Consider the following 26,340-nt stretch of genomic DNA (forward strand, 5'->3'; position numbering starts at 1 on the left):
AGGACTTCGAATTATCGGATGCGGACTGTAATAAATTTCCAAATCCTCAATTTTTTTATTTTGCAACTTTTTGTTTTTTTTTTCTTTTTTAATTTTTGGGTTTGGGTTTGGGAAATTTGGGTATTTTGAATTCGATGATTTCGGAATGTTCAATTGTAAAAACTTTTGAATTTTTAAAAATTTGATTTTTTTTAATTTAATTTAAAATCATTTTATAATTTTAGAGTCATAATTTAGTATAGTTTTGAGAGAATAAAAATGTCGTAATTCGGATACCTTAACGGTACACATAAAAAAATTAAATAAATAAATAAATAAATAAACAAATAAATAAATAAATAAATAAATAAATAAATAAATAAATAAATAAATAAATAAATAAATAAATAAATAAATAAATAAATAAATAAATAAATAAATAAATAAATAAATAAATAAATCGTAAATAAATCACAACCACATTCTTGCAGGGTTGGGTCCGTAAGTTTCACAAAATTGGAATTAGAAGACAACAATTTCTTTGGTTGCTGTGCACTCTTAAGTTAAATTTTGGTAAGGGCTTCGGATTATCGAATCGAAACTGTATTTAAATTTTGAATCCTCAGTTTTTTTTTAATTTTTAAATTTTAGAATTCTTTGCTTTTTATTTTCAATTTTTAGAACAACTGAAATTTTTAGATTTTTGGAACGTTATAATTTTTTTTTTAGTTTTAGAATTTTTAACTCTTTTTTAACTTGTTAAGCTTTTTTCTGGTCACATCTGAACTTTCAAAAACTAAGTAAACATAAACAGACTGCCTTAGCAACGGTTTTTTCGTCATCACTGTGATTAAAAAGCACTGCAAAAAAATGCGCAATGCTCTAGTAAAGTGCAAAATGCGCAAGATATTTTAGATTTTTAGTTTAGAAAAACCGTAATTTTTTAATTTTTCACTCAGTTATTAATTTTTTTGCTGCCTTAAATTTCAGGTTTTGATTTTTTTTGGAAATTCTAAATATTTGAATTATATTTTTTTTGAATTTCATAATTTTAAAGTCTTTATGTCTATTTCGAAGGTTATTTTTGCATTTTTTTTTTCCTTCTCTGTCCAATTCGTTCTCCTTAGTACCAGTAAACTCTCTCCCCATTTTGAACAAATCAGCTGTTCAAAGGTAGTCCATATCTCAGCTCAAGATAACAACTGCACCAATGTAATTGTTAAAACAACCTAATAAAATTAAATGAATTGAAATTAAAGTCTTTATGTAGTCTAATCTTGAGAAAAATAAAAATTACGTGATTACCGAATGCTGCTCGCTTACTGGGCTGAACAAAAAAATGTCGAGGGAACCACCAAAGCATTATATTTCTAGCAAAACAATGCCAAAGGGCCGTTGTGGGTTTGTAAACAAAGAGTGTATCTCTTTCATGCCAGATGTAAACATCCTCTAGCGTGGGCAGGACACACTCTTAGTTTACAAACCCACAACGGCCCTTCGGCATTGTTTTGCTTGATTTTCTTTATAAAATATAAAAATAAAAGTTACTTTAATTTATTTAAGCGAATTCAAGTTAGGAATTTGACAAAAACGTCAAAAAATGTTTAATTTATTAAACCTGATTTTTGCATCTATTTACCCCTCGGTTTGTTTTGGTTTTTTGACGTTTAGTTGCTTTTCAAGTTGACTACAGCCCAGTTATCGAGCGCACCTTTAAAAAGCAGCCCAGTTACCGAACAAGTACTGCACCTTGAGAGACACTTTTGGTGAGGACTTCGGGTTATCGAATAGAAACAGTATAAAAATTTGGAATCCTATGCTTTTATTTAATTTTCAATTTTGAAATTCTTAACTTTTTTAAGTTTATTTTTTGAATTTAAAAAAAAAATATAGTTAATTATTTTAGAGTCATTATTAAGTTTAATTTTGTGAAAAAAAAGCAAAAAATCGTGATTCGATTTTGGTGAGGACTTTGAACTACTAAAATTTTCGAATCCATAGACTCTTTAATTTTTTTAATTTAGGTTTTAAACTGGGTGCTGAATAGTGGTTCGTAAAACGGCCTCAATTTTGAACTGTCAAAGTGGAACCAATTTACTGTTCGCCAAAAGTAGAGAGTATTGTGATCGATCATTAAAAATGTTTTTTTTTTTGCATGAATGAAAAGTGTATGGCTTTTGAGGACCTGGGGTTGAAGTCAAGAAACCTTAAGAAAGTTGAAGACGAGATCGTATTTTTTTATAATTTTGAATGGAAGTTGTTTATGGAGTCGATGCGTTTGTATCTTTGTTTGATTTCGTTTGAAAACCTGGTTTAGTGAAAATTTATTCTGTTTGTTGGATCAGCTTCGCAAGAATTAGCCATGTTTTTTCGCTGGATCAGGAAGAGCTGCAGGATTCCAAAATCAGACAAGGAATTTATCTGTGACATCGTAGAATTGCACTCTCGCTGCATTTCTTCGTCGATCGAAACGCGACCATTTTCCAGCAAAACATGACATGACATGACAAAAATTTGAAAAAATAAAACACATACTACTGATTATAAAACAGTTCATTTACAAGTAAGAAAAAGTCATGCTTGTGCTTGAACATCCTCCTACTTTGTAGATGTAAACAAAGTGGGATCATTCGAAAATCACGTTACGCATTTTCTCTATTCAACACCCAGGTTTTAAATATCACTGTTTAGAATTTTAGAATTTTTGTAATTTGATATCTTTTGTACTCTGGACTTTTGAATTTTTGAATCTTCGATTTTTTCTGACATAAAAATTAAAGTGAATCCACGAACAGGGCATACTCCCTTGTTAGGGACGTCACCAATCTGGCTGAGAATTACAGGAGTTGTTTGGAAATAATCAATTAGCATTTGGACCATTGGAGCACTCTAGATCAAAAGTGGGGAAGCGAACAAATTTTGACAGTTTGAAGGTTTTAAAAATCTCAAACATCATGAAATGCCTATTACTAAGCCAAAATTCAATTAAATTTCAAAACTCGACTCGATTATCCAAAGTTTTTGCAAGAATTTTAGGGTACGTTATCCATTAGTGGACCCCTTTCCTATAGTGGACCCTCTGAAAGGGTTTTGATGAAAAATTCAATAAAATCACAATTTCAAGCGTGTTTTTGTCTACAAATCTTTTATTTGGCATGTTCAGCATCATTTAAAACAATGTTGGCTGACATTGACGTGTCATTTCAGCCAAAATAAGTGTTTTGAGTTCGACATCTGAAATCAGCCATGGCCACTAGCATTTTCACAACAAAACTGCATTTATATTTTATGATTGAATTAACTATCCAATCATTTTTTGACTGATTATTTAACTTCAGCAGGTCGAAATAATGTAAGTTTAAGGAACTTTACTAAAATAAAGCGAAGAACTGCTCATTTTCGAGCAAAAATTAGGGGGGTCCAATATAGGACAACGAAAATCCAAACTTTTCCAAAAGTGGACCCCTGTTAATTTAACTTACACAAATAAAGAAAACTGTGTATTTAAGCAAAAGTTTCTCTTAAACATACAATGAATGCTTGTTGTAATCAACTTAAACGCATATTTTTTTCAATTATGAGTATAAATATAGCTGTTTTTATGTTAAAAGTACCAATATGCTGAAGCCGAAAGAATTTATAATTAATCAAAACTTTAATTAATGGTACTTAACTAAAGCATCATAGTTGCAGTTTGAAATGATATTTTGTAATAATAAATCAATAACAAAACATTATTTTTAAATATTTGCGTGGTTTTATCAGCAACTGTAAACAAAACTATTGTTTATTTTCGGTCAATCATTTATGTAATTAATATGGAAAAAATTGCATCAAAATTACTTTTTTAAATTATTTGTATGATTACAGTGGTTTTTGAAACGTTTTCTCGGATCTTTTTCGGAAATAAATGTGTTTAAATGTCTGTTAGGTTTTTTTGTTGTTTAAAGCCAAATTTGTTTACAAAACATATTTGTTCATGATGAAAAGTGAGCAAAATCCAACTTTTATTCATTATATCTATGATTAGACCTACAACATGCATCAAAACATCAAATATCGGTTAAATTTGGTATAAAAATAACAGTTTTCCTATAGTGGACCCGGGTCCACAATCGGATTATGGACCCGGGTCCACTATAGGAAAAGGGGGTCCATAACAGGCAAAAAAAACTTTTTTTTCAAATGGCTATTTTTCTGCTCGAAAACAAAAAACTGATGAAACAAATACTCAAAATTGTTCAAAACACTCCAGATTCCATTATTTTGTACAAAGGGTTATGAAAAAGTGCTTAAAATATTGAAAATTTGTGAAAAATGTGCTTCGGCTCTACTAGGGGGTCCACTAATGGTTAAAATACCCTACTTTGGATAATCGAATGACAACACCCAAAAAAAAAAAAACATCTCACCTGCGTGTCGAACACATTCCGCAGCATAATCTGGAACTGGTTGTACAGATTGACGGAATCGTTCCGGCAGTCGTGGATCACCTTGATGACCTTCTCCGCTTCGAGCACCTGCTTGATGCCACCGTGCGGCACCATATCGGGACACGTCGCCACGTCAAAGATGAACGCCTCGCCGCGCGTCGTCCCCAGCTGGATCATGGTTATTTGACCGCGCACGCCCAGGTTGATGCCCTCGCAGTCGAATGATATCACGGTTTGATCCTCGTAGGCGGACTTTAGGATGGCTTGCGTCACGAACAGCGACTCCTTGACGGTCGAGATGACCCGGGTGTTTTGGAGGACTTTGATTTTCCACGTGTCCCCGATGAAGTAGTTGTTGGAGTGGACTGGACTGCTCGGGGTGGGGGACACGGGATGGGGCGAGGGATTGTTGTTGGTTTGGGTGGGGGTGGGGTTTGTCGGGGTGGTTCCCGGACCGACGGCGACGCTGTGGTGCGTCTGTTGAATGGCAGACATTGATTGCTTATCTTTTTCTAGGTTTTCGGCGAGCGTTTTGATCACCAGATTGTTGATGCGTTGCTTCAAGCTCTGGTTCTTGATGTTCACAGCCGAGTTGTTGTTGGCCTTGTCGTTGGCCGCGGTTGTCGCGTTCGGGTCTTGTTTGACCTGCTGCAGCTGGTGGGGTTGCTGCTGCGACTGGGGTTGGCTTCGGGAGTAGATGGTGGTGGGGCAGTTTTTCGGGCAGAGGTTCTCCATTTTGAAGTCGTTGTTGATGAGTAAACTGTCGAACCCGCTGGTGGGTTCACTTTTGCTGCTGTTGAGTGCGTTTACGGCGGCCACGCTGGTTGGTCCGCCGATGCCGACCGAGACCGGTTCGTTGAGTTTGAAATCGCCGATCATGTTTTTGGGGGAAGCCGTCCGGCTGGTGTTGTTGCTTCCGTTGGCGCTGCCACTGCCGATGCTGCTGGCGATCGCCGGTGGGACGATGCTGATGTGGGTCGTCGTCGTCGTGGGGAACGTGCTGTTGGAGAGGTTGAGCTTTTCCTGGGCCTGCTGGATGTGCGAGTTGGACAGCTTTGGCTTCTGCAGCAGCGTGACTAGATTGGACTGGATGTGGAAGCAGTCGGAGAAGAGCTTGAGGAAGGTCTTCAGGTCGGCTGGGTTCTTGAACAGCTGGAACCACTGCTCCTGGGGGAAGTTGGATGTGACCATGTGGAAGAGCTGGTCGACGATGATGGGGCCCTTGATCTCTATCACCTGGGCGAACGAGTCCAGCAGCTGCTGGGTGGCTTGTGTGTCGATGGCAGAGTTGGGCAGATGTAGCCGCTCCGACGCCGGGACATCTTCCTCGTTTTCGCACCCAACCAGCACCACATTCTCACCGTCCACCACCTGGAACGTGTCTTCGTGCTTCAGCAGAAACTCGGTGAACTCTCGGATGTGTTGACCGGAGATGTGCCGCACCTGGGGCGATGCCTGGCTACGATGGCCGAGCAGACTGCGGATCGGAACTTCCGTGCCCTTGCCGTACTGGAGCAGCTTGTGTTTGAAGTAGTCTTTTGCCTCCTGGATGTAGTCGCGCTTGCCCGAGATGGACGAATCGTCCACGCTGCTCGACGTGTAGCTGTTGATGTGCACAAAATCGCCGTTGATCTCGAACAGCGCCGGATACTGCGAGAGGAATTTCTTGAGACCTGCAAAAAGAAGAGAGAGAGAGAGAAAAGACCGACATTAGCTAACTTCCTCCGTGATCTCGGTAATCGATGGCACTAAATCGATCGCGGCGCGGTTTTCTATTTCGCCGTTAATGAGCTGGGACCACGACTGAGCGCAAATTAATAACCGCTCAGCTGGCGGTAGTACGGCGATGACAACCACAGCAGGGACGCTCTTTATAGGCCGGTCGTATAACAATTAATGGCAATCTGGGTGCCATAAACGGCACACGCTAGACTAGGCCGCGCTATGGGATTAAGTAATACATATAGGCAACTCTTTTTGGGTGGTTTGTTGCTGTCAACAGTTTTGGGCCGGCGGAAAGTGGGCCATCAAGAAAATCTACGGCATTTTTTGCTGTTTTATTTTAAAGTTTACCCTCTAACCATATGGTTTACGCATCGGTTCAACGGAGTAAAACAGGCGGCTTAATTGATGGAAAACGAAAGCCAGGTAAACGATCTGATGATGTTTACGATTGTTTATGATTGGGAATGAAAATTTCAACTTTTGATTTTTTTTAATCATCAAATGCTTACAGTGAAAAAATTGCTGTAAACAATTTTCAATATTGAAGGTTTCATGCTCCAGAAGTTACGATTGTTGGAAAAATACATCCTTTAACAATTCAGGAACATGTTTTATGCATACCTCCATAAACTGATACTTCTTGTACGTGGGCGATTCTATGCTACACTCCGAGCATGAACACGAGCAATTCCGGGATATAGCATCAAACCCACACCAAACTCCTACCAAGCAAACCAGTAGCCTGATGTACATAGCCGTGGCTGTTTGTGTGTTTGGTCTGTCTTCACCGCGGTGCATCTGGTGCAGTCCTAACCATCTGTATACTCCAGTGTCTGTGTGGGTGTGTGTTTATTTTCAACTTGTTAAACATTGCAACCATAAATACCTAACCGGTGAAAAATGAAAATGTTCAAATTGGTTTCCCCCTTCCTCTCGCCCTACAGTTTGCTGACTTCTACAAAAGTCCATTGATCACCGATTGACTCCCCCTCCCCCCTCTGCTACCGGAGTGGGGCATCGACACCAACCCCAGCCCCGCCCACCACCCCAACAATCCCGGCAACAACAATAACAATACGCGCTATAGTTACGATGTGCGCTTATCGGCTGCTTCTAATCGATTCGACCCAGTAAACTCCTAAACAGAGGTGCCTGCCCGACTGCCCCAACTGTACGCCGGTTTTGCTACTGATTTTTAAAAAGAGAGAAGAGGGTTGGGGGTTGGGGGTTGGGGAACCACGTTGTGATGTTTTCATCCCCGCCCTGGACTTCCCCCAGATCCAGAGACTCGATGTGAACACGATCAGATAGAGCTCTGCGCGCAGAGGCTTGTTTCGTATTTTATTGTTGTTTTTTTAATATTGTTTATCGGTTTGATAAATTAACTGTTAAATCTGTACTAATTGCTTCGCCGTGCGCTGTTATACGCTTCGGTGTGTTCTGGATTTGGGGTTGGTTTGTCTCTTTATAGCTTCTTCGTTTTATATTAAGGTGATAATTAGAGTTGGGTGATTTTGGACTTGATTTAAGATTCCTCTTTAAAATGGGACTTGAAATGGCTTCGAAAAAAAAATAATAATCCGCTATGGACGTAACCCGCCTTAGGAAACTCAAACCCCATAATGTTAAAACGCAATAAAACTTTTTGAGTAATCAAATCAATCGATTTCCGAAGACTTGCATCATTGTCATGATTTTTCGTTCAAAGATATAAATTGTTCGTCGCTTTCAATATTTTGACAAAATTCCTTCTACAATTTATTTAGAATAGTGCCCTACACATGCTGATTCCTTTTGGTAACGATTATCCCATTCCTTGTAATGTTATGGAAATCGTCATTAATCAATGATTGCCAACTAGGACGTCAATGACTGTCTCACAAAATTTTATAAATTTTGAAGCACAATTGATTTAGATCAAAAATTCCTTCAGTGGCTTCAAGAAGGCAACAACTGACTCATGCTGATTCCTTTTGGTGCTGAAATTCGTTAAATTGAATTTAATACAGAATATTTCATAGTGATGATCAACTCTCTTCGAAAATGATCAACGGCTTCACCTTAAAAGCTTAAGTAAAGGGGCTCTACAAAGTCAAAAATGTTCTTAAAATTTGATATATTTTTTCTGAACTACGATTTATTATTATTGAGCAATTCCAGCCCAACAAAGGATTTTTTAAGGTCCTTTTTTCTTCACCATCTCCAATTTCAATGATAGAGTAGTTGTTCGGCAACTGGGCTGATAACGTAGCACAGTCTTCGAATGCTGCTCTCTAACGAGCGCCCAGTTAAAAACTGGAGTTTTTTAAAAGGTCTAATAACCCACATTTTTATTTTTTGCTTTTTGAGTGTTTTTTAATACCCCTGACTCAAGGCGCTTTCGAAAACACCAAAAAAGCAAAAACTAGAAATTTGGTTTATTGGACCTTTTCAAAAAAAAAAAACTTCAGAAAAACTGGCCAGTTAAACAACGCCCAGTTACCGAACAACTACTGTACTTTGTAGACATGTTATACTACAACATTAGTATCATTAGGGTAGGGTAGTCATCAATGAGACACTTTTGGTTTTCAACTTTCAACGATTTTTCTAATTTTTTCATTAGCATGTTTTAATGAGCTTTTAGTTGCATTATCTTTCTTTTAATGTGTTCTAATATTGACCAAAATATGAGATCGATCCGACATCTACAGCCAGAGTTATTCATCTGTCTCATTGTAGACGCACTTGGCAGGAACAATGAGACAGCTGGGGAACAATGAGACACTTTACGAAAATCAACATTTTTCTAGCAAAACATCATGTTTTTGTATTGTTCCATTGCAGGTGACTTGCCTTGAACATTTTAGAGCAATTTTGCCAACATGAAACTTTTAATAACAAAAGTTACACTAAAAAGTATTGAAATTTTGTAAAATCGATATATTAATACCAAATAACTTAGTATTTTTAGTTAAATGAAGTTTAAAATCTATAAATACGCCAAAAATCACTTTTAATTCATGTTTTGAAAGATTTCCATCGATTTTGAAAAGTTTATTGAAGAAAAATCAAAGTGTCTCATTGTTACCCATGGGCTGAAATGAGTGGGGAACAATGAGACAGCCCTGGATTCTGGGTATATTCTAAATTTTGGCCAAATCTAATGAAAGGACATTGTAGCCCAACTTAATCCCTATGGAACGTCGAAAGAAATTTGAAGAAATATTAGTTTTGGTGTAAACGGCAGCCTACGAGCGCAAAAGTATTTTTTGTCCATGATTTACTTTAACACCCCAGAATCAAACATTTATGAATTACTTTTCAAGGGAGCGTCCATAACCAAAGCCACTTATATGGCAGACGTGTATCCAGTAGACACACCTTTCCACCAAATATGAGCCTGATTGGTTGAAACTACGACTTGTGAGAGCCATTTTATCATTGTTCCCCGTGTCTCATTGATGACTACTCTACCCTAGATACTAATCGGCCAGTTTCACTCGATAGTGACATTTGAGAAGGGCGTAAGTGTTTTAAATATTTCTGTACCTCGAAGCCATCAAAAAGCATCGTATCAAAAAGTGGTCAAAGACAAACTTGTAGGAAACTTGAAGGGCTTTCTGAAAAAATACACTGACAGAAAAAACACGCCATTTTTATGAGATTTTTTTGATTTTTAAGTTTAAAAGTCAAATTTGAAGGTGAGCCAAAAAAACTCACGAAAAATGAAGGATGGAGCAACTCACCTGAAAAAATACTAAAATCATTTACTGGAACTGTTTTACGGGAATCTCCAGACAATTTTATACAAAAGTCTCCATATTGACCACTGTCCTATGTCAAATCCTTTTGAAGTTACAGCGGTTTTAAAAATAAAAATGTTGAAAAAAAAATGGTTTTTCGATGGTTTTTGACAATTCTTTAAGACAGACTTGATATTTCAGTCTCGTAAATATTTTTACCGAAAAGCTCGTCCAATTTGCATATTTTCAACCCACTACCCCTATTTTTTTGATTTTTTTGTTTTTCCCTTTTTTAGGAGGTTATTTTAAGCAACTTTTGTTCTACGAAAACCTTTACTTCTCTTGTTTTATGTTTTTCTTTTTTCATATTTTTTTTTATTTAAATTTATATTGTTTAGTATATGTTTGTTATCGGTAGTATTTGACATATTCTACCACCTCCTATCAGTACATTTTGCCTATCTAATTTTTCCATATTTTTACAGTCACTTATTAAATTTTTTACTAGTTTTTCACATTTTCTGCTATAAAATGGCACCATTATTATTCAAATTGTAAAAAAAATGCGTAGAGGCATAGTCTAGGATACTACAAAAATTACTGCATACTTCTTTTTACTTAATATATAGAAAAAATGTTAGTAAAAAAACACAGCCAAAGTTGACCCCTACAAAAATAACATTTTTAAAAACATTGGAAAAGCCACATGAAATAAATAGCACTTTCAACCCAAAAATTTTCTAAAATTTAAAGAGTTCTTCTTTCCAATGCTTTTTAAAGATCAAAAATTGGTTTAAAAATGGATTTTTGGCGATTTTTCAACGAATCATCTTTGCGGTTAACTTTACGCAGTTGGCCTGGCCGCTTAGAAAAAAAGTTGAGGCATTGAGAGGTACGGACAAAAATGTTGATAAAAAGCATGAGTTTTTTTTTGAAAAAAATAAATCTTATCGAAAACAAAATCCAGACTTTAGTTTTTATGTAAAATTGATTGGGCAATCGAAAAGAACTTTGTATTTATTAAAAATAAATAAAATAGATTACTTTACAGCTAAGGCTCGGTTATGAGCAAAATAGGAATATTTTTGATTTTTCTAAGTAGTGTCCATCTATGTGTTCTTTTTTTTTAAATATCATCCAGTTAAAACAATAATCTGAAAAAGACATGCTGATAACACATCTGGTAAAGGTGACAGAATATGTGTAAAACAAAATTTACATCAAAACTGGTATAGTTTTTACCAGATTTCAAAATTCTACACATTCTACATATACTTAAAAAGAGCTTAAAAAGAAAAAAAAAGGTCAACCAAATGTTCAATATTCACAGCTTGACAACTATTCGTCAGATTTTCAATGTTTAATTTTTTTTCGAATGGTCGAAAAATTAATTTTCTGAAACTACTTTTTCAACATTCTACACAGAAAAAATTATAGTTACATTACATCTGGGAATGGTGAAAGATTTGTGTGACAAATAATTGCCATGCTATCTTGTTTTGAAAAATAAATTAATCCAACTTAAACAATTTTTTATCTCAGCAGCTAAATATCCGATTTCGAAAGCCCAAAAATAATACTTAGATTTATGGAAAACTTTCTCAGTTATTAAAAAAAATGTTCAGAAACAAAGAACAGAACAGAGGTGAAAATTTTTTGAAATCGACTTTTTCTGATCATGCTCAAATTTTCGAGCTATTAACACTACACAGAAAAAAATAATGTAAATTTGGAAGCTGTAATTTTGGAAGGTTGAATATTACCTCTATTATGATGTAATTTTACCTCCATTTAGACTGAAAAAGTGACATTACACCAGAAAAGTGGTAAAATTACACATTTCCAGTGGTAAAATTACACCTTTTCTCTGCCATAAAAGATGTACCCCTTCCCAGATGTAATATTACCATGATTTTTTTTCTGTGATTAAAACATGCAAATAGCCCAAAATTCATCATAATCGAACCCGAAACCCTCACCTATTCTGGTACAGCCCCAAATTCTTGTGATTTTGTCATTTTATTTTCTTTAAAAAGCGTTTTTTAGACTTTTTTTTATCTTAAAGACAGAACAACACTTGACCAAACTTTTTTTTGTGTACGGTTGGGGTGAAATGGAAGATTTAAACCAACCAAGCTCAATATATAATTCAAACTTCTAGCTCGGTACAACTATACACTTCAAGCTTAGGTGTTTGTGTCAGCCACAAATAATTATAAGTAAAATTATATTCCTTGTTTTAATGATTTATAAAAAAGAACAACCATTGCCGAAACCCGGGATTGAACCGGGGACATTTAGATCTTCAGTCTAACGTCGTTAATCACTGTACACAAATCCCACATCTACAAAAAACAATCTATAGCTTATACAAACGTACGCTTCTCAGCCTACCACACAATGTAAGTGCCGAGCAGGGTAGTCTATACGCGAGAAGAGTATCACCAGACCTGACCGACCATCAGTCTATTAGAGATCGCACCGACCAAGACCACGAGAGAGGAGAGCCAAGAGGAAAACAAACATGTAATCATAACTATCAGCAGGCAATAAAATACAAGAGCTGCTCGAGTGTTGCAGGAGCCAGACACAGACACACACACAGCATCATCATTTCAGAGAGTGGTAAAGCTAGCAAGCAAGAAGCAAAAACGGTATGAATGTGGGGGTTTGTGTGTGTGAGCAATAATGTCGAGCAAAAGCAGCCAAACTAGACTTAATAGTGCCAGGAGAAAAGAGCAATTAATTGAATAATCGCAATTGTGTAGAGCGCCTTGTGGCTGCCAGAAACAATAACAACTACAACAATACAGAGAAACACAACAACAGAAACTTTGAATTTGAGCGTCGTTTTGTGGTCTACGAATTTAACTCAACTGAAGGAAGCTTTGCAATGTGGTTGATTCAATGGAATGTAATTTCTTTTGAATATTAATTCATATATATTAGCCGAAGTCCTCGCGAAAATTTCACTTCGGATTATCCAAACACGAAATATAAACTTGAGTGCAAAGCAATAACGCATAAAAAAATAAATAAAAATGATTTGCGAAATCGTATAGAATGGCAATATTGAAATAGAGCCCCCTCCTTGTTCTGGAAGGAACCTACTAAACATTGATACCAGACACCATCGTCATACAAGCACAGTTGGATCTAGGTTACACTTGTTATCATAAGCTAGATTGAATTGTGTTTACTGTATATATTTTTTTAAAGAAGTGTTAAGTCTTATTAGAATTCTAAACGACTAGTCTTAGTCTAATGACGTTTGCTTAAAGCGTATCCTGATTCAAATCCCAGCTAAGCTTATTTGGGGATACCGTGGAGAATTTTCCTTATCACCTTAAAAAAGTGGAGCATCAACACTTCCCATCTTCAAAAACTTTATCGCTGGTGCAAATCCGGGCCGGTTAGCTTCACATATATATGACGAAATCCAGTCTGCAGCCTATTAAGGGTTAGCTGTTGACATACTTGAGCACATTCATCCCATTGATACTGTTTCGACCATGCTCTAAACAAACACCTTGCAAACGCAGGTCTGCGCAGTCCAGCCCCGTCAGTGCAACGAACTCTGCGCGCACGTTGTTGATCATCTTGCTCGCTCGGATTACAACATCCAACTCCACGCCACCGCACGCCGAACCCCCTACAAACGACGACCGCATCAACGCGTGCAACCTTGCGATACCTCGAGGCAACAAGCTCCTGCAGCTGAAATGGATTGGTTCGGCCTTGGAACTCGAGAGAGATAGATTGACGGACGGCGGAACAGGTATCGGTATCGACCCGCTTCCCAACCTTCAAGAGTTGAGTCCACCGGCGGCGAAAGGGTGGTGACGTGTGAGAAAACTCCGACTCCCAGAGCTGAGAAATTATCAAAAGACAGGGCGCTCTCGTAAAGCTTTTGATGGACAGTCTGTGTACCGGGGAAATGATAGTAATTGGTTCCAAGCTACTGGAGATCTGGGAGTTGTGTTGAAGGGGGTGCGTCTTGGCGAAGTTTGCCATTTTTTATGTGCACCAAGACTTGGGGCCTTTCCCTTTCCTCTTCATGACGGATGAATTCTTCTTCGGTTTCATTCATCAGTTTTGCAGTTATTGTTGGAATTAATTTTCTTGTTGTAAAATTATACTGGTTTGGCAAGATTAATATCCAACCAAAGTTTCAAGGGCACTTACGGTTTATGCCACCGCAAACAAATCTTCACCCAGAGTTGGCAGGAATGCCATAAAGTTGCCAAACATATCGCCTTCGAGCAGGTATATCCACCCATCATCATCATCAATGTCCTAAAAATACCCCTTTCTATGGCGAACTAAGTCGGCGCGCGGTTGGTTTTGAAGGAGAAAAGAGCTTTTTACGAGCCAAGTCGGCCAGCAAAAGCCGGTCGGTGACACGCGAAAAGGTGACTTAATTTATGCAAATTCGAAGCAAACAAATTTCAGCAAATATATACCTTCGCGGAACTCTGCGGTACCGTCAGGTATATTAGTGTGACTGTGTGATTTGTTGGGAATGTGGATTTGAATCGGGGATGTGAAGCACGAAAGAAGAATTTCAGTGGACTTTGAGTTTTTTTTTGTCTAGTTTAAATTTTTATCGAACTAAAACTTTACTTATTTGCTTAGGTTATATGAAAAACAGCAGAAAAAACATATTCTGTGTTTTAAACAAGTTAAGCAAGGCCGCTGCAAATATTTTTTTTTTAATTTTAGCTGGGATTTTATCCGTAAGTATACATTTGTAAAAAAAATACGATTTTTGAGGCACTTTGGCCACTTATGCGATTTTTTCAACACCGTTGACGTGTAGGCCTAATCGCAAATTTTCTATTTGTTTTGGAGACCTGTTTGGACGAACCAGTTATGCAAAATGTTTTCCTTGGTAACAGGAAAGCACCGGAAAAAATGGAAGCCGATTCGAAAAATATAAATGAAATCAATATTGTGTTTTCTTTGAAAATTAATCTTTTCTCAATTATAATAGCAAAACAGTGATTAATTTTTGTGTTTTTAATTTTATTTCATTTAATTACTTTTTCACTTGTAAAATAATTTTTTTTTCTCTGAAACCAAATTGCTCGCATTTAGTTCCTACACCGACATTATCTCTCTTGAAATTATAAACTTTGAAATGTTTGAATAGAACAGTCATTTGAAAACATTGAAAATATGTATAACCAATTTTCTAAAAAAATGTTACAAGGCTTTTCTCAGCAACAAATGGTCTAATAAAGATGGTTAAAAAAATAAACTTCCACAGTTTTTGAAAAACATTGTTTTTTTTTAAACACATTGTTTGAAAGTTGGAATCAAAAGTAAAAACCAAGGTTGTTAATCGACAGAATTATCGTCGATAGTATTATCGTCTAACGATAACGATAATCTATCGTTATTCCGATAATTCTTTCGGCGATAATTTTACCGACGATAATGGACGATAACTTATATTTTATATTTTTCTAAAATTGAATAAAACCAAATTATGATGAATTTTCAAGCTTCCTCTGTACCCTCTGGCTACCTCTGTATCCTCTGGCTACCAACTGTACGGACTTTTTCCTTACCGTACGGATTTTCGGCCCTCTCCGCGGATTTTAAATAGGCCGGATTTTTTGTAAGGAATTTTGCACATAATCCATACGGAATTTTAACAACTTTTTGAAAAACTCATTGCTTTCTTAATTGGGTCAAAGTTTTTGCTAATTAGACATTTTTATTAAACTGTCAGTTTGATTTTAAAGAGATAACTTGCATAATTTTCCGAGTTTTCCTCAGTTCAAACTTGATTGTCAATAATTGTTATTTTCAAATTCCTTACAAAACATATTTATCAAATAAAATATCAAAAGGCTTTCTAAAGCTTGTGAAAACCTTGTATTGTGCTTGTATTTATAGGACCTTTCCAATAAAAGCTTAAGAAATGTTTTAGTGAAAACACTGACAACGATATTATTCGTAAAAGCAAACTTGATATTTCGTAAACTTTTAAACGTTTAACAAAAATATTTCTATTTCTAAAATTTCAAATTTATCTAAATAATTCCTTGACCTTTTTTGTTATACCATGGTGTCATGTCGGTAAAGTATACGGATTTTTGCTCAGCAAGAGTTGGTAGCCTTACTCCTTGTAAATATTTTTTTGATAATATGGTTAGTTCCAAATTGTAAATACTATTTTTTTTACACAAAAACTTTGTTTTTTGAAAGTACTCAAATTTCCATTATTTGTAATATGGGTATCAAACGATTCGAAATTGTGCATGCATTCTCACTACTTTACTGTTTTAAAAAAATGAAATGCTGAAATTTTCACAAAATATCGTATATTCTCGAAAATACTCAAACTTTTATAATTCGCAATATGGGTATCAAACGTTTCGAAATTTTGCATGTATTTTAACTGTTTTAGAGTTTTTTGAATGAAATACTAAATTTTTCACAAAATCTAGTATTTTCTCGATAATACAAATTTTTATGATTCAAAATATGGGTATCAAACGATTCGAAATATTGCATGCATTTAAACTGTTTTACAGTTTAATTGTTTCATTCAAAAATCTCTTAAACTGTTAAAATACATGCAAAATTTCGAATCGTTTAGTACCCATATTTCGAATTATAAAAATTTGAGTTTTTTTTTCGAGAAAATACGGTATTTTGTGAAAATTTGAGTATTTTATTCAAAAAACTCTAATTTTTTTTAAATTCATGCGAAACTGTTAAAATTCATGCGAACCATTTGATACCCATATTGCAAATTATAAAAAAAGCATATTCAAGAAAATACGGTATTTTGTGAAAATTTCACTCAATCTCTAAAACTGTTAAAATACATTTAAATTTCGAATCGTTTGATACCCATATTGCGAATTATAAAAATTTGAGTTTTTTCGAGAAAATACGGTATTTTGTAAAAAATTGAGTATTTCATTCAAAAATCTCTAAAACAGTTAAAATACATTTAAAATTTCGAATCGTTTGATACCCATATTGCGCATTATGAAAAATTGAGTATTTTCGAGAAAATATGGTATTTTGTGAAAATTTGATTATTTCATTCAAAAATCTCTAAAACAGTAAAACTACATTTAAAATTTCGAATCGTTCGATACCCATATTGCGAATTGTAAAAATTTGAGTATTTTCGAGAAAATACGGTATTTTGTGAAACTTTAAGTATTTCATTAAAAAATCTCTAAAATATTTAAAATACATTTAAAATTTCGAATCGTTCAATACCCATATTGCGAATTATAAAAATTTGAGTATTTACGAAAAATACGGTATTTGTGAAAATTTTAGTATTTCATTAAAAAATCTCTAAAATATTTAAAATTTCGAATCGATTGATATTGCAAATTGTATATCATTCAAAAATCTCTAAAACAGTTAAAATACATTTAAAATTTCGAATCGATTGATACCCATATTGCGATTTGTAAAAATTTGAGTATTTTCGAGAAAATACGGTATTTTGTGAAAATTTGAGTATTTTATTCAAAAATCTATAATTTTTTTAAAATTCATTCGAAACTGTTAAAATTTATGCGAATCATTTGATACCCATATTGCAAATTATAAAAAATAGTATATTCAAGAAAATACGGTATTTTGTGGAAATTTGAGTATTTCATTCAAAAAACTCTAAAACAGTGAAAATGCATGCAAAATTTGGAATCGTTTGATAGGGACCATCCATAAACCACGTGGACACTTTGGGGGGGGGGGGGGGTAAGTGATTGTCCTCGCTCCATACAAAAAAGATTTTTTTTGTATGGACAATTGTCCACGAAGGGGGGGGGGGTTTGAGATTCCCAAAAAAGTGTCCACGTGGTTTATGGATAGTCCCATACGTATATGCGTATATCGTATTGCAAATTATAAAAAATTGATAACTTTCAAAAAATACAGTATTTTGTAAAAAAATAGTATTTGAGCATGAGCATGAGATTCTGTACTTTTTTTTAGTAACTATACTTTGAAACTTATTATTATCAACCAAATAATTGCTAAGAGGAAGCTTAAAAATTCAACATAATTTGGTTGGTTTTAATCAATTTTGAAATGTATTAAATATAAGTTATCGTCCATTATCGTCGATAAAATTATCGCCGATAGAATTATCGGAATAACGATATCGATTGTCCCGACGATAACGATAGAATTATTGTTATCGTTATCGAACCTCGATAATTTTATCGTTAACAACTTTGAACGGTACATATAAAAATCTTCTAGCTTCTAGCAATAATTTCTGATTGCTGCCTAGGGCGGCAAGAAAAATTTAAAATTTTGGAAAATCTTAAGAGAGATTTTCAGACAAATCGGTTAAGGGGGTCGCTTTTGGTCGTTGAAGTTTGTATGGGAAAATTCGGAAACAAGTATGGGGAATGCTGAAATTGAGGTTAAAAGTTACCGATTGAGATTGGAAACTCGATAATATTTTAACTGAACATGGACAAATCTGAATAAATTTACATTTAAAAAAGTATGGGAGTATGCAATAATTACAAAATTTCACCAAAAGGTGGCGTCAAATGTGTCGGATCAATTTTTAAGTGTGAGATTCTTAAGTAAAAATGTATGACAAACAAATTTGTCGAAGACCGAAAAACGACCCGAGTTAACCCTGACGAGTTATTAGCGCTTTAAAGAAGACGTTTTTGTATGAAAAGATTATTTCTACAACTTTAAAGATGTAGTAATCCAGCTGCGTGTAAAAGGTCTGGGTGTAGAATAAATTTTTCATTATTTTATGAAATTCTATGTTATATTACACCCTGAAATATGGAGCCCCATGATACCATGATCATATATGATATATTTGTATATATTTACAGACCATTTTGTATTACAAGATTGCAAGATTCTTGGAAAAATTTTATCCAAATAATAAATTACAAAAATTGGAAATATCAGAAAAATGCGAATACGTAAATAAAAATGTATGTTTATTGTTACTAAACAAAAAAACGATTTTTTTTCTCAAAATTGTTAACATTTGTTGCCAACTCATTCACCACCGTGGCTCGCGCCAGCAATTGAGGCACGAAACACCGACGACCGACGGAGCCAGCGAGTGAAACAGCACAAAGAAAGCCAAACAAAAAATTAGAAAAAAAATCGGAATAGAAAATTCATTAAAGAAAATCAATGCCCGATTTTGCGTGACTTTCGTTTTTCCTGACCGCCCGCCTGACGACCGAAAATGAAGAAATGAAGCAGTGCCACACTATACGTAACCTCTCCAAACTCAGGCGCGGTGAGGAGGGGAAGCTTTTCCGGAAAGGTGGTGCAGAGGGTGGCAACAATTTTCCGAAAACTATCGCAAGTGATGCTTTTTTAACCCTTGAATGATGATTTCGATTTTGGGAAATAATATCGGGAGGAATACGTTCAAAATGTTTGAACTGCTGTATTTCATACACTCACTACAGCGCAGTACCTAACTGAGAGTAAAATGCTCTCAAGTTGGTAGAATGTATGAACTGAGAGCATTTTACTCCCAAGTTGATTCTAAAAAAGTCCTTTTCTGCGAACAATAACGAAAAGTCGTAAATAACGAGAGTCGATTACAAAACATTTGATGAGACTTGTTGGTCATGAGTATTTTTTTTAATAATTGTCAATCGAGGGTTACCGTACACTATATTTAACGTTGCAACTATCTGTGTCTTAGAGTCGTGAAGAGAGCACCACTCGCAGCGTAGAGTCGAGCCAGCAATTATCGAACTCAATGGCTCATGGTGGTGGTGATTTTGGATGCACCTTGCACCTTGCTGCAATTGGCGGGCGGGAAGGAGGGGCAACTTCATGGCAGCGGGGTTGGGGCAGAGCACACACCGATTTACGGTTGAGTAATCCCGGTCGAAAGTGATAACTTTTAATTTCGGACCGAACTAGCCGCGTCCGTCCCAGCAGTGTATAATCGTCGTTACACCGCGCAACTTATGAGCGGTTACTTTTGGGGCGAATTTTCGAAGCGTTTCTTGTTCGTGCCTTGGAATGGCAAGTTGGAAAAATAGCAATTAAAAGGCACACTAATAACCGTTAGCAGTTTGGCGCGGCAGTGCCATTTTTGGGATGCGGTTTGTAAGGTAAGGGGCGGTTGATGGATGAAGGCATTGACAGGTTGTGCGCGAAGGAGCTGCAGCGCGAGTGAAGAGTGAACAGTGTTACGAAAATGTCAAGGATGATTTTTCACCGCGGGTTTGGCGAAAGAGGACATTAAATTCGAGGGGACACGGGTTTTAAGATAATTTAATAGCATCGTCAATCGGTTGAGTAATGAATAATGATGACACAGATTTCAGGAGAAAGGATAAAGTGCTCAAATTAAGGGGAAGCTGTCCATCATTATCTCTGCTCTATATTTAATTCAATTTAACGAATTTATGTACCTAAAATGAACCAGCTTGTGCCAGTTGAACACTTTAAAGCAGGGAAAGCTTTTTGGACACTCCGGGAAATCTAATTCTTCATTGGAAAATGTAGTTTCATATTTTCTAACAGTTTTTTTTTGAACTAACAAATTACATAATAAATGTATGTATTAACGGTTGATATAATTGTTCAGCTCCTAAAAAAGAGATGATTAATTGCATTGATAATAAAGACGGCAGAAAATAAATACACAATTTTAGTCATTTGTTATATAATTTCCAAGGTTGTTAATCGATAAAATTATCGTCGATAATAATATCGTTTGACGATAATGAATAATCTAATATTTCAGGAATAAATTTAATTATTTTGTTGATTCCTGAAATATTTCAACCAAAACTTGTTTCTTCTTTTACAACCACTAGATCATTTTGTACATTTTTGAGCCCTTCTAGACAGTTGTAGAGCTTGTCAAAATGAACATTTTTATTCTTGAAAAATGAATTTTGGTCAAATCTATCAAAAGTTATGGGCAAAAAACGATTAAAAAATGCTCATTTTCAAATTGAGATTAAATAAGTTAAACAAAAAAGACCCCCGAGATATTTTCAGCAAATGTACTCTAAAATGTGTACTTTCAGATGCTTCTAAGAGCGAGGTCAAACTCCACCACCTTTTCGAGTTATCCACATTTCAAAATGGCGTCTTTTTCGTCGTATTTTGGCTATAACTTTCGTTTTAAAGGTCCGATTTTTGCTCTCTTGGAAGATACATGTGTGTTTTGATAAGCTCTACAAATGTCTAGAAGACACCAACTCGCTACGACACAAGCCTGAGTTGATAAATTCAAAAAACTCATTTTTTCATGAACACTTCAACCTAAATTACAAAAATGGCTCTTGAAACTTCCCGTTTGAAGATAGAGCTTTGTGCTCTTCAGCAAAGTTGCTCAGAATGGTGTTCTCTACAACTTTTCTGAAGACACCAAAGCGCTATCTCGTCATCCCACCAAAATAAAAATTCTGAACCACCCTAAAATTTGGACCACCCTAATGTCCACCATACCAAAAGATGCCCCTATTGACCTTGATCATTTGTCCGCAAGACACCAAAGCTCTAAATCTCAACGTGTGGCCGGTATCAATTTTGTCACGCTAGATTTCGGTTTCGGACCACTGTGCCATGTTGCAAATTATGAAAATTTGAGTACTTTGAAAAAATACGGTATTTTGTGAACATTTTTGAGTTAAATACTTTGAAACTTACTCAATTTTCAAAAAATATATTCTTAGTGAAAGCATGGAAAATTTAACATGATATGGTTGAATTAATCGACCTTAGAAAGATTTTAAAAATGAGTTATCGTCCATTATCGGCGATAAGATTAACGCCTATATAATTATCGAAATGACGATAACGATAGATTTTATTATCGCCTCTATAATTTTATCTTTAACAATCTTGATAATTTCAAAAAAAAATATTATTTTCTTCGACAGCAAAGAAAGTTTAATAAACTTAATTAATTTTCAAAATGAAAAAAAAAAAACTTTACGAAACAATTAATATATTAACTGTCGGATTTCGATTATGCAAAGTCCTTCGAAAAATTTAAGATATTTACAATAAGTGAAAAAAAGTATTTACTCCTTGGGCACTATGCACATATTGTGATGAAACATCTAAACAATTTAATGTTTACATAAACCTAGTACTACGTTTCGTTCAGAAACTCATGCCAAACATTTTGCTACAAAAAGCTTATGAAAAGATGATTTCTATAAAAAGTTCTATAACAAATACTATTACAAAAATCAAAAAAGTGCAAAAAAAGTTTGTACACCTGTCGAAAAAATAACATAAATAAAGTTATTTGTTGACAAATCACCATAAATCCAGTCTCCAAACTCCAAATAAGCATCCTTGACTGATTAAAAAATAATTTGGATTGAATATAAAGTTTACTAACTACTTAGTATAAATGTTTATAAAACTCTGGAGATTCTATATAAAACTTGTATAAACTTAATTTTGCAAACTTTTAATTCATCTAAATGTCAAAATATTACTATAGAATTGCTAAATTAAAATTTTAGAGTGGGTATAACACCGTTTTGGGGGTCTTTGTATCGATAGAATAGAATTTCGGAATTTCGTATCAACCCGGAATTACGTCGTCGGAAAATCCGCCAGCATCCGGAATCCTATTTCGGAAAATGGGATTCCAAAAATTGTTATAGTATCATTGCTCAACAAACAGTTTTGACATATTTTTTCGGAGAAATAAAAAAAGGAAAATGTTAGACCTTTTATGTGCAGGTGTAACGAAAATTTTAAACTCCTTATACTCTATTCATTAATCGTCGTTATTTTGATGAAATTTAAATTCTGAAAGCTTGAAAATGGTCTAAGGAATGATCTCCAAGCAAACGTGGGGATATTTTTTAAACTGACAAATTTGAAATCAAATTAATCTTGGGTAACATAAATATATACAAATTGCAAGTATAACTTGAATAGTTGTCTCTAGTTGTGACAAAACCGTTTGGCGCGTGGCAAGTCACACTGCTCTATGATGAAAGGGAAAGCAATAACTCAATCTGAGGTAATTCCGTTGCTCATTTCTCACGTCACGAGCGATTAAAATTCCGCCGATTTGTAAAGCAAACCAACTGCTGCCGCCGCGCCACAAACTATGCGAATCTGCGATGAAATTCCCCAACGAAAATAGACTACACAATCAGCCCATTTTGTTTTATAATCAATTTTTCAAGCCGTTGTTTTTGTTTATATCTGCCTCCAGGAGGGGCCTTCCCCGGCCCGTCAACAAGAAAATTCTCACATTTCTTATGCGATCCGGGCTTCAACCAGCCACCTTTTCCATAAACATTGACAATTGCATGCAAAAAAAAACCTCTCAGTAAAGTGTCGGCAAAGTATTTCGCAGCTTTTTGGGCGAGTTCTTTTCAAGAGGACTGCTAATGGTGGCCCCTCTCTTTCGGCCATCGTCATGTTGCGCGTTTGTGCAGCACTCATTTCGACGGCTGGTAACTACTAATTAAACCATCAAGAGAAAATGCCAGCGTGATGCCACCACCCGCCTCCGCACTGCTGCTGCCGGTCACCCACGCCACCTCGCAGAAGATTGAAAAAAAAAATGCCATGTGAAGAGGCACTGAGAAGCTACCCAAAGAAACGCATCTTCGCGATGACGGAGCAACACAGTTGGTGGGTAAGATGGTAAAAAAGTTTTTTTTTATATTTTTTTTTTGAATTTTTTAAAAGATGACTAATAACTTATTAATAACTTATTAGTAGGGTTAGTGAAATTTCACGATTTCGCGGAAAGCGTGAAATCCGTGAAATTTGGCTTTTTCCGTGAAATCCCGTGAAATTTTATGTTTGTGTGAAATTGTTACCATTTTTCTCAAAATGATTTATCAAACTCAAATAAGAGTAAAATTGATCTTATTGAATGCTGTAGAATTAAGCGAGCGAATACCCTTTCTTAATTACTAACATAGGGTAAGTGATTTTTGACGATTTCGTGGACGGCGTGGAATTCGTGAAATCCCGAACAGACGGTAATAACTAAATTCATGAAATTTCAATAACAAATACTGTTTAAATAACAAAAAGTGTTATGGAATATTCTTGCAAAATCCATTTTTGTATAAGAGTTCATAACAAAATTGTTATTGGCCTGATATTGATTGAAAGCCAGAACAACTTGGGAATATCATTTTTTGGAAGAATACCTCCAACTGTTATTGAGATGATCGGATTAGTTATTAAAATAATAAATAATAACGAAGATTTGTTCGAAGAATAATTTAATGTGTTATTTGTCTGTTATTTCAATAACAATCCAATAACAAAAAAAATCATAACGGCGAATAACAAATCTTGTAAAAAATCACATAAAATGGTATTGGCCTAGAATTTTCAAATATCAAAAACTGTTATTCTCAAGTTATTACCGGCTCGGGTTTTCTCAAATCATTTTTTTCTTCAAAATAGCGAAATAATAAATATTTCATCCATACAGACTATTTAAGTAATTTTTTTTATTTACAATTGATATAAACCAATTGAAGAATTTTTCAGTTTTTTTAGAATATAAGTTTATCTGTTTTATTTCATAGGTATAGCTTCATAAGAAATTAAAGAATCAAGCTTTGTTTTATTCAAATTAAGATTAAGGGTATTTTTTATCGTTGAAATCAACTTTGAATAAAATTCAGATTTTTCTGAGTCCTGTTTTATTTAAACGATATTTGATTATTTGGGTGGATGATTCCTTTATAAGTTAAGCAATACTATTTTTTTTATTTTCATTTTGAATAAAAAATTAGATTTCATTTCAAATATATCAATCTTGCTTAATTTTTAAAAATATAAATTTGGAATATGGTGACGAAAACCTTTTAAAATATTGTAATGTGCTCAATGTCGCAAAAAATACAAATTATTAAATCCATTTTGGCTAAACAAGATTGTTAAATCTTGCTTTGACATGAAATTCAAAAAAAAATGAAGCAAATCAGCGAAAACTTTTTAGCTCTATTAGTCGAATATTAAAATAAAAAAGCAGTTCAATAAATGAGAATACGCATGCCCTACACTTTGGTTCCCACCCATAACCCAGGTGGAATCTTTTTGGGAAATTAGGAGATTTTTTTTGTGTCAGGTTCAAATGTATCGAAATTGATTTTAGTTTATTTAAATAATATATAATGAAGCGTAAAAAGCAGTTTCTGTGATTCAAACATAAAATTTTCAGAGTTATTTTAACATTTTTTACGTTCCGTGAAATTTGCGTGAAATTTGGTGTTTTGAAATTGAGGTCCCCGTGAAATTTGCAATTTTCGAGCGTGAAAAATCACTAAGCCTACTTATTAGTAATAAGTAATTAGTAAATAGATTATTAGTAAATAGATTAGTAATAAGATAACACTGAGAAAGCATAAGCTTTGAGATTAGGGCTAAATCTCCACAACACAGCTCTATCAACAAAGTCAAAAAGAGAGAATTGTAGGAATTGAGGGGCTCCTTCTTTAATTAAGTGTTTTTGCATTTAAATTTTTATTTAAATTCCAAAAACTGAACTTTTTGAAAAAAAAACCCCTAAAAGGCCTATGGCTTGAAAACAGTGTAATGTGAAAAATTTTGTTTTTTTTTTACGAAAAACGACTTTTGAAATTTTGTTTATGTATTTAATGCCCAAATTTTTTTTACCAGGAATTTTATTCTTCCCGTGATCAGGATGTCATTTTGAGCAATTTTTGTTCTCTTGTGTTGTATGTTTTTCATGTTTAATTCTAAACATTTTTATTGACTTTATCTTATTTATTTTATATTTGTTTGTGAGCGTATTTGGCTTATTTTACAACTTCCTAAAATTATCATACCATGCTTGTTTTTATCACATTTTCTACTGAAAAAAAAATACGTAGAGGCATAGTTTGGGACAAAACAAAAAAATACTGCATACTTTTATTTACAAAAAAGAAATGGTAATGAAAAACATTGTCAAAAATGACCCCAGAAAAATTACTTTTTTTAAACATTGTCAAATTTACATCAAACCATTCAAACTTCCACCAATATTTGTTTTTGTTAATTCTACGAGTTCTTATTCCAAAGCTTTTTAAAAATCCTAAATAGATTGAAAATTGATTTTTGGCGAATTTTTAGATCGTAGCCCGCCTAGAGGTCTTTGTATCTTTTGATGTGAATGAAACTTTGTCCATACGTTCCCTAATTCACAAAAGCCATTTTGCATCATTAATTGTTGCCCTCATACAATTTTGCGGACTGGTCATACAAAATGGGCATGTGCATATTCAATAGGCTGTATCTTTAAAAAGGATATTCTGATCGATTTGCTCAGCACCCAATAAAAAAAGTTCGTGAAAAATAATATTCTGATCGATTTGGTGTCTTCGGTAAAGTTGTAGGTTATGCTAAGTTAATCATGACCTACAATTTTGCCCTTTGTTTTTTTTTGCATTTTAAAAATACTTTTTGATAGAAAAGCACGCCTAAAAAATACTTTTGAAAGGCTGAGAAAATTTCCTACAATT

The 26,340-nt window shown here is 34.6% G+C and overlaps 1 protein-coding gene across 9 annotated transcripts in view; it reads right to left on the reverse strand.

The window, feature by feature from the left end:
- Positions 1 to 26,340, reverse strand: part of LOC120418858 (uncharacterized) — a 64,916-nt gene that overhangs the window by 10,522 nt on the left and 28,054 nt on the right. For all 9 annotated transcript variants that reach the window (XM_039581385.2, XM_039581389.2, XM_039581390.2 and 6 more), the window contains one exon: positions 4,392 to 6,085. In XM_039581385.2, the coding sequence (XP_039437319.1) occupies positions 4,392 to 6,085 (1,694 nt within the window). The remainder of the gene's footprint in view (positions 1 to 4,391; positions 6,086 to 26,340) is intronic.

This window comes from Culex pipiens, chromosome 3 (assembly GCF_016801865.2).
Source record: "Culex pipiens pallens isolate TS chromosome 3, TS_CPP_V2, whole genome shotgun sequence".
NCBI classification, from domain to species: domain Eukaryota; kingdom Metazoa; phylum Arthropoda; class Insecta; order Diptera; family Culicidae; genus Culex; species Culex pipiens.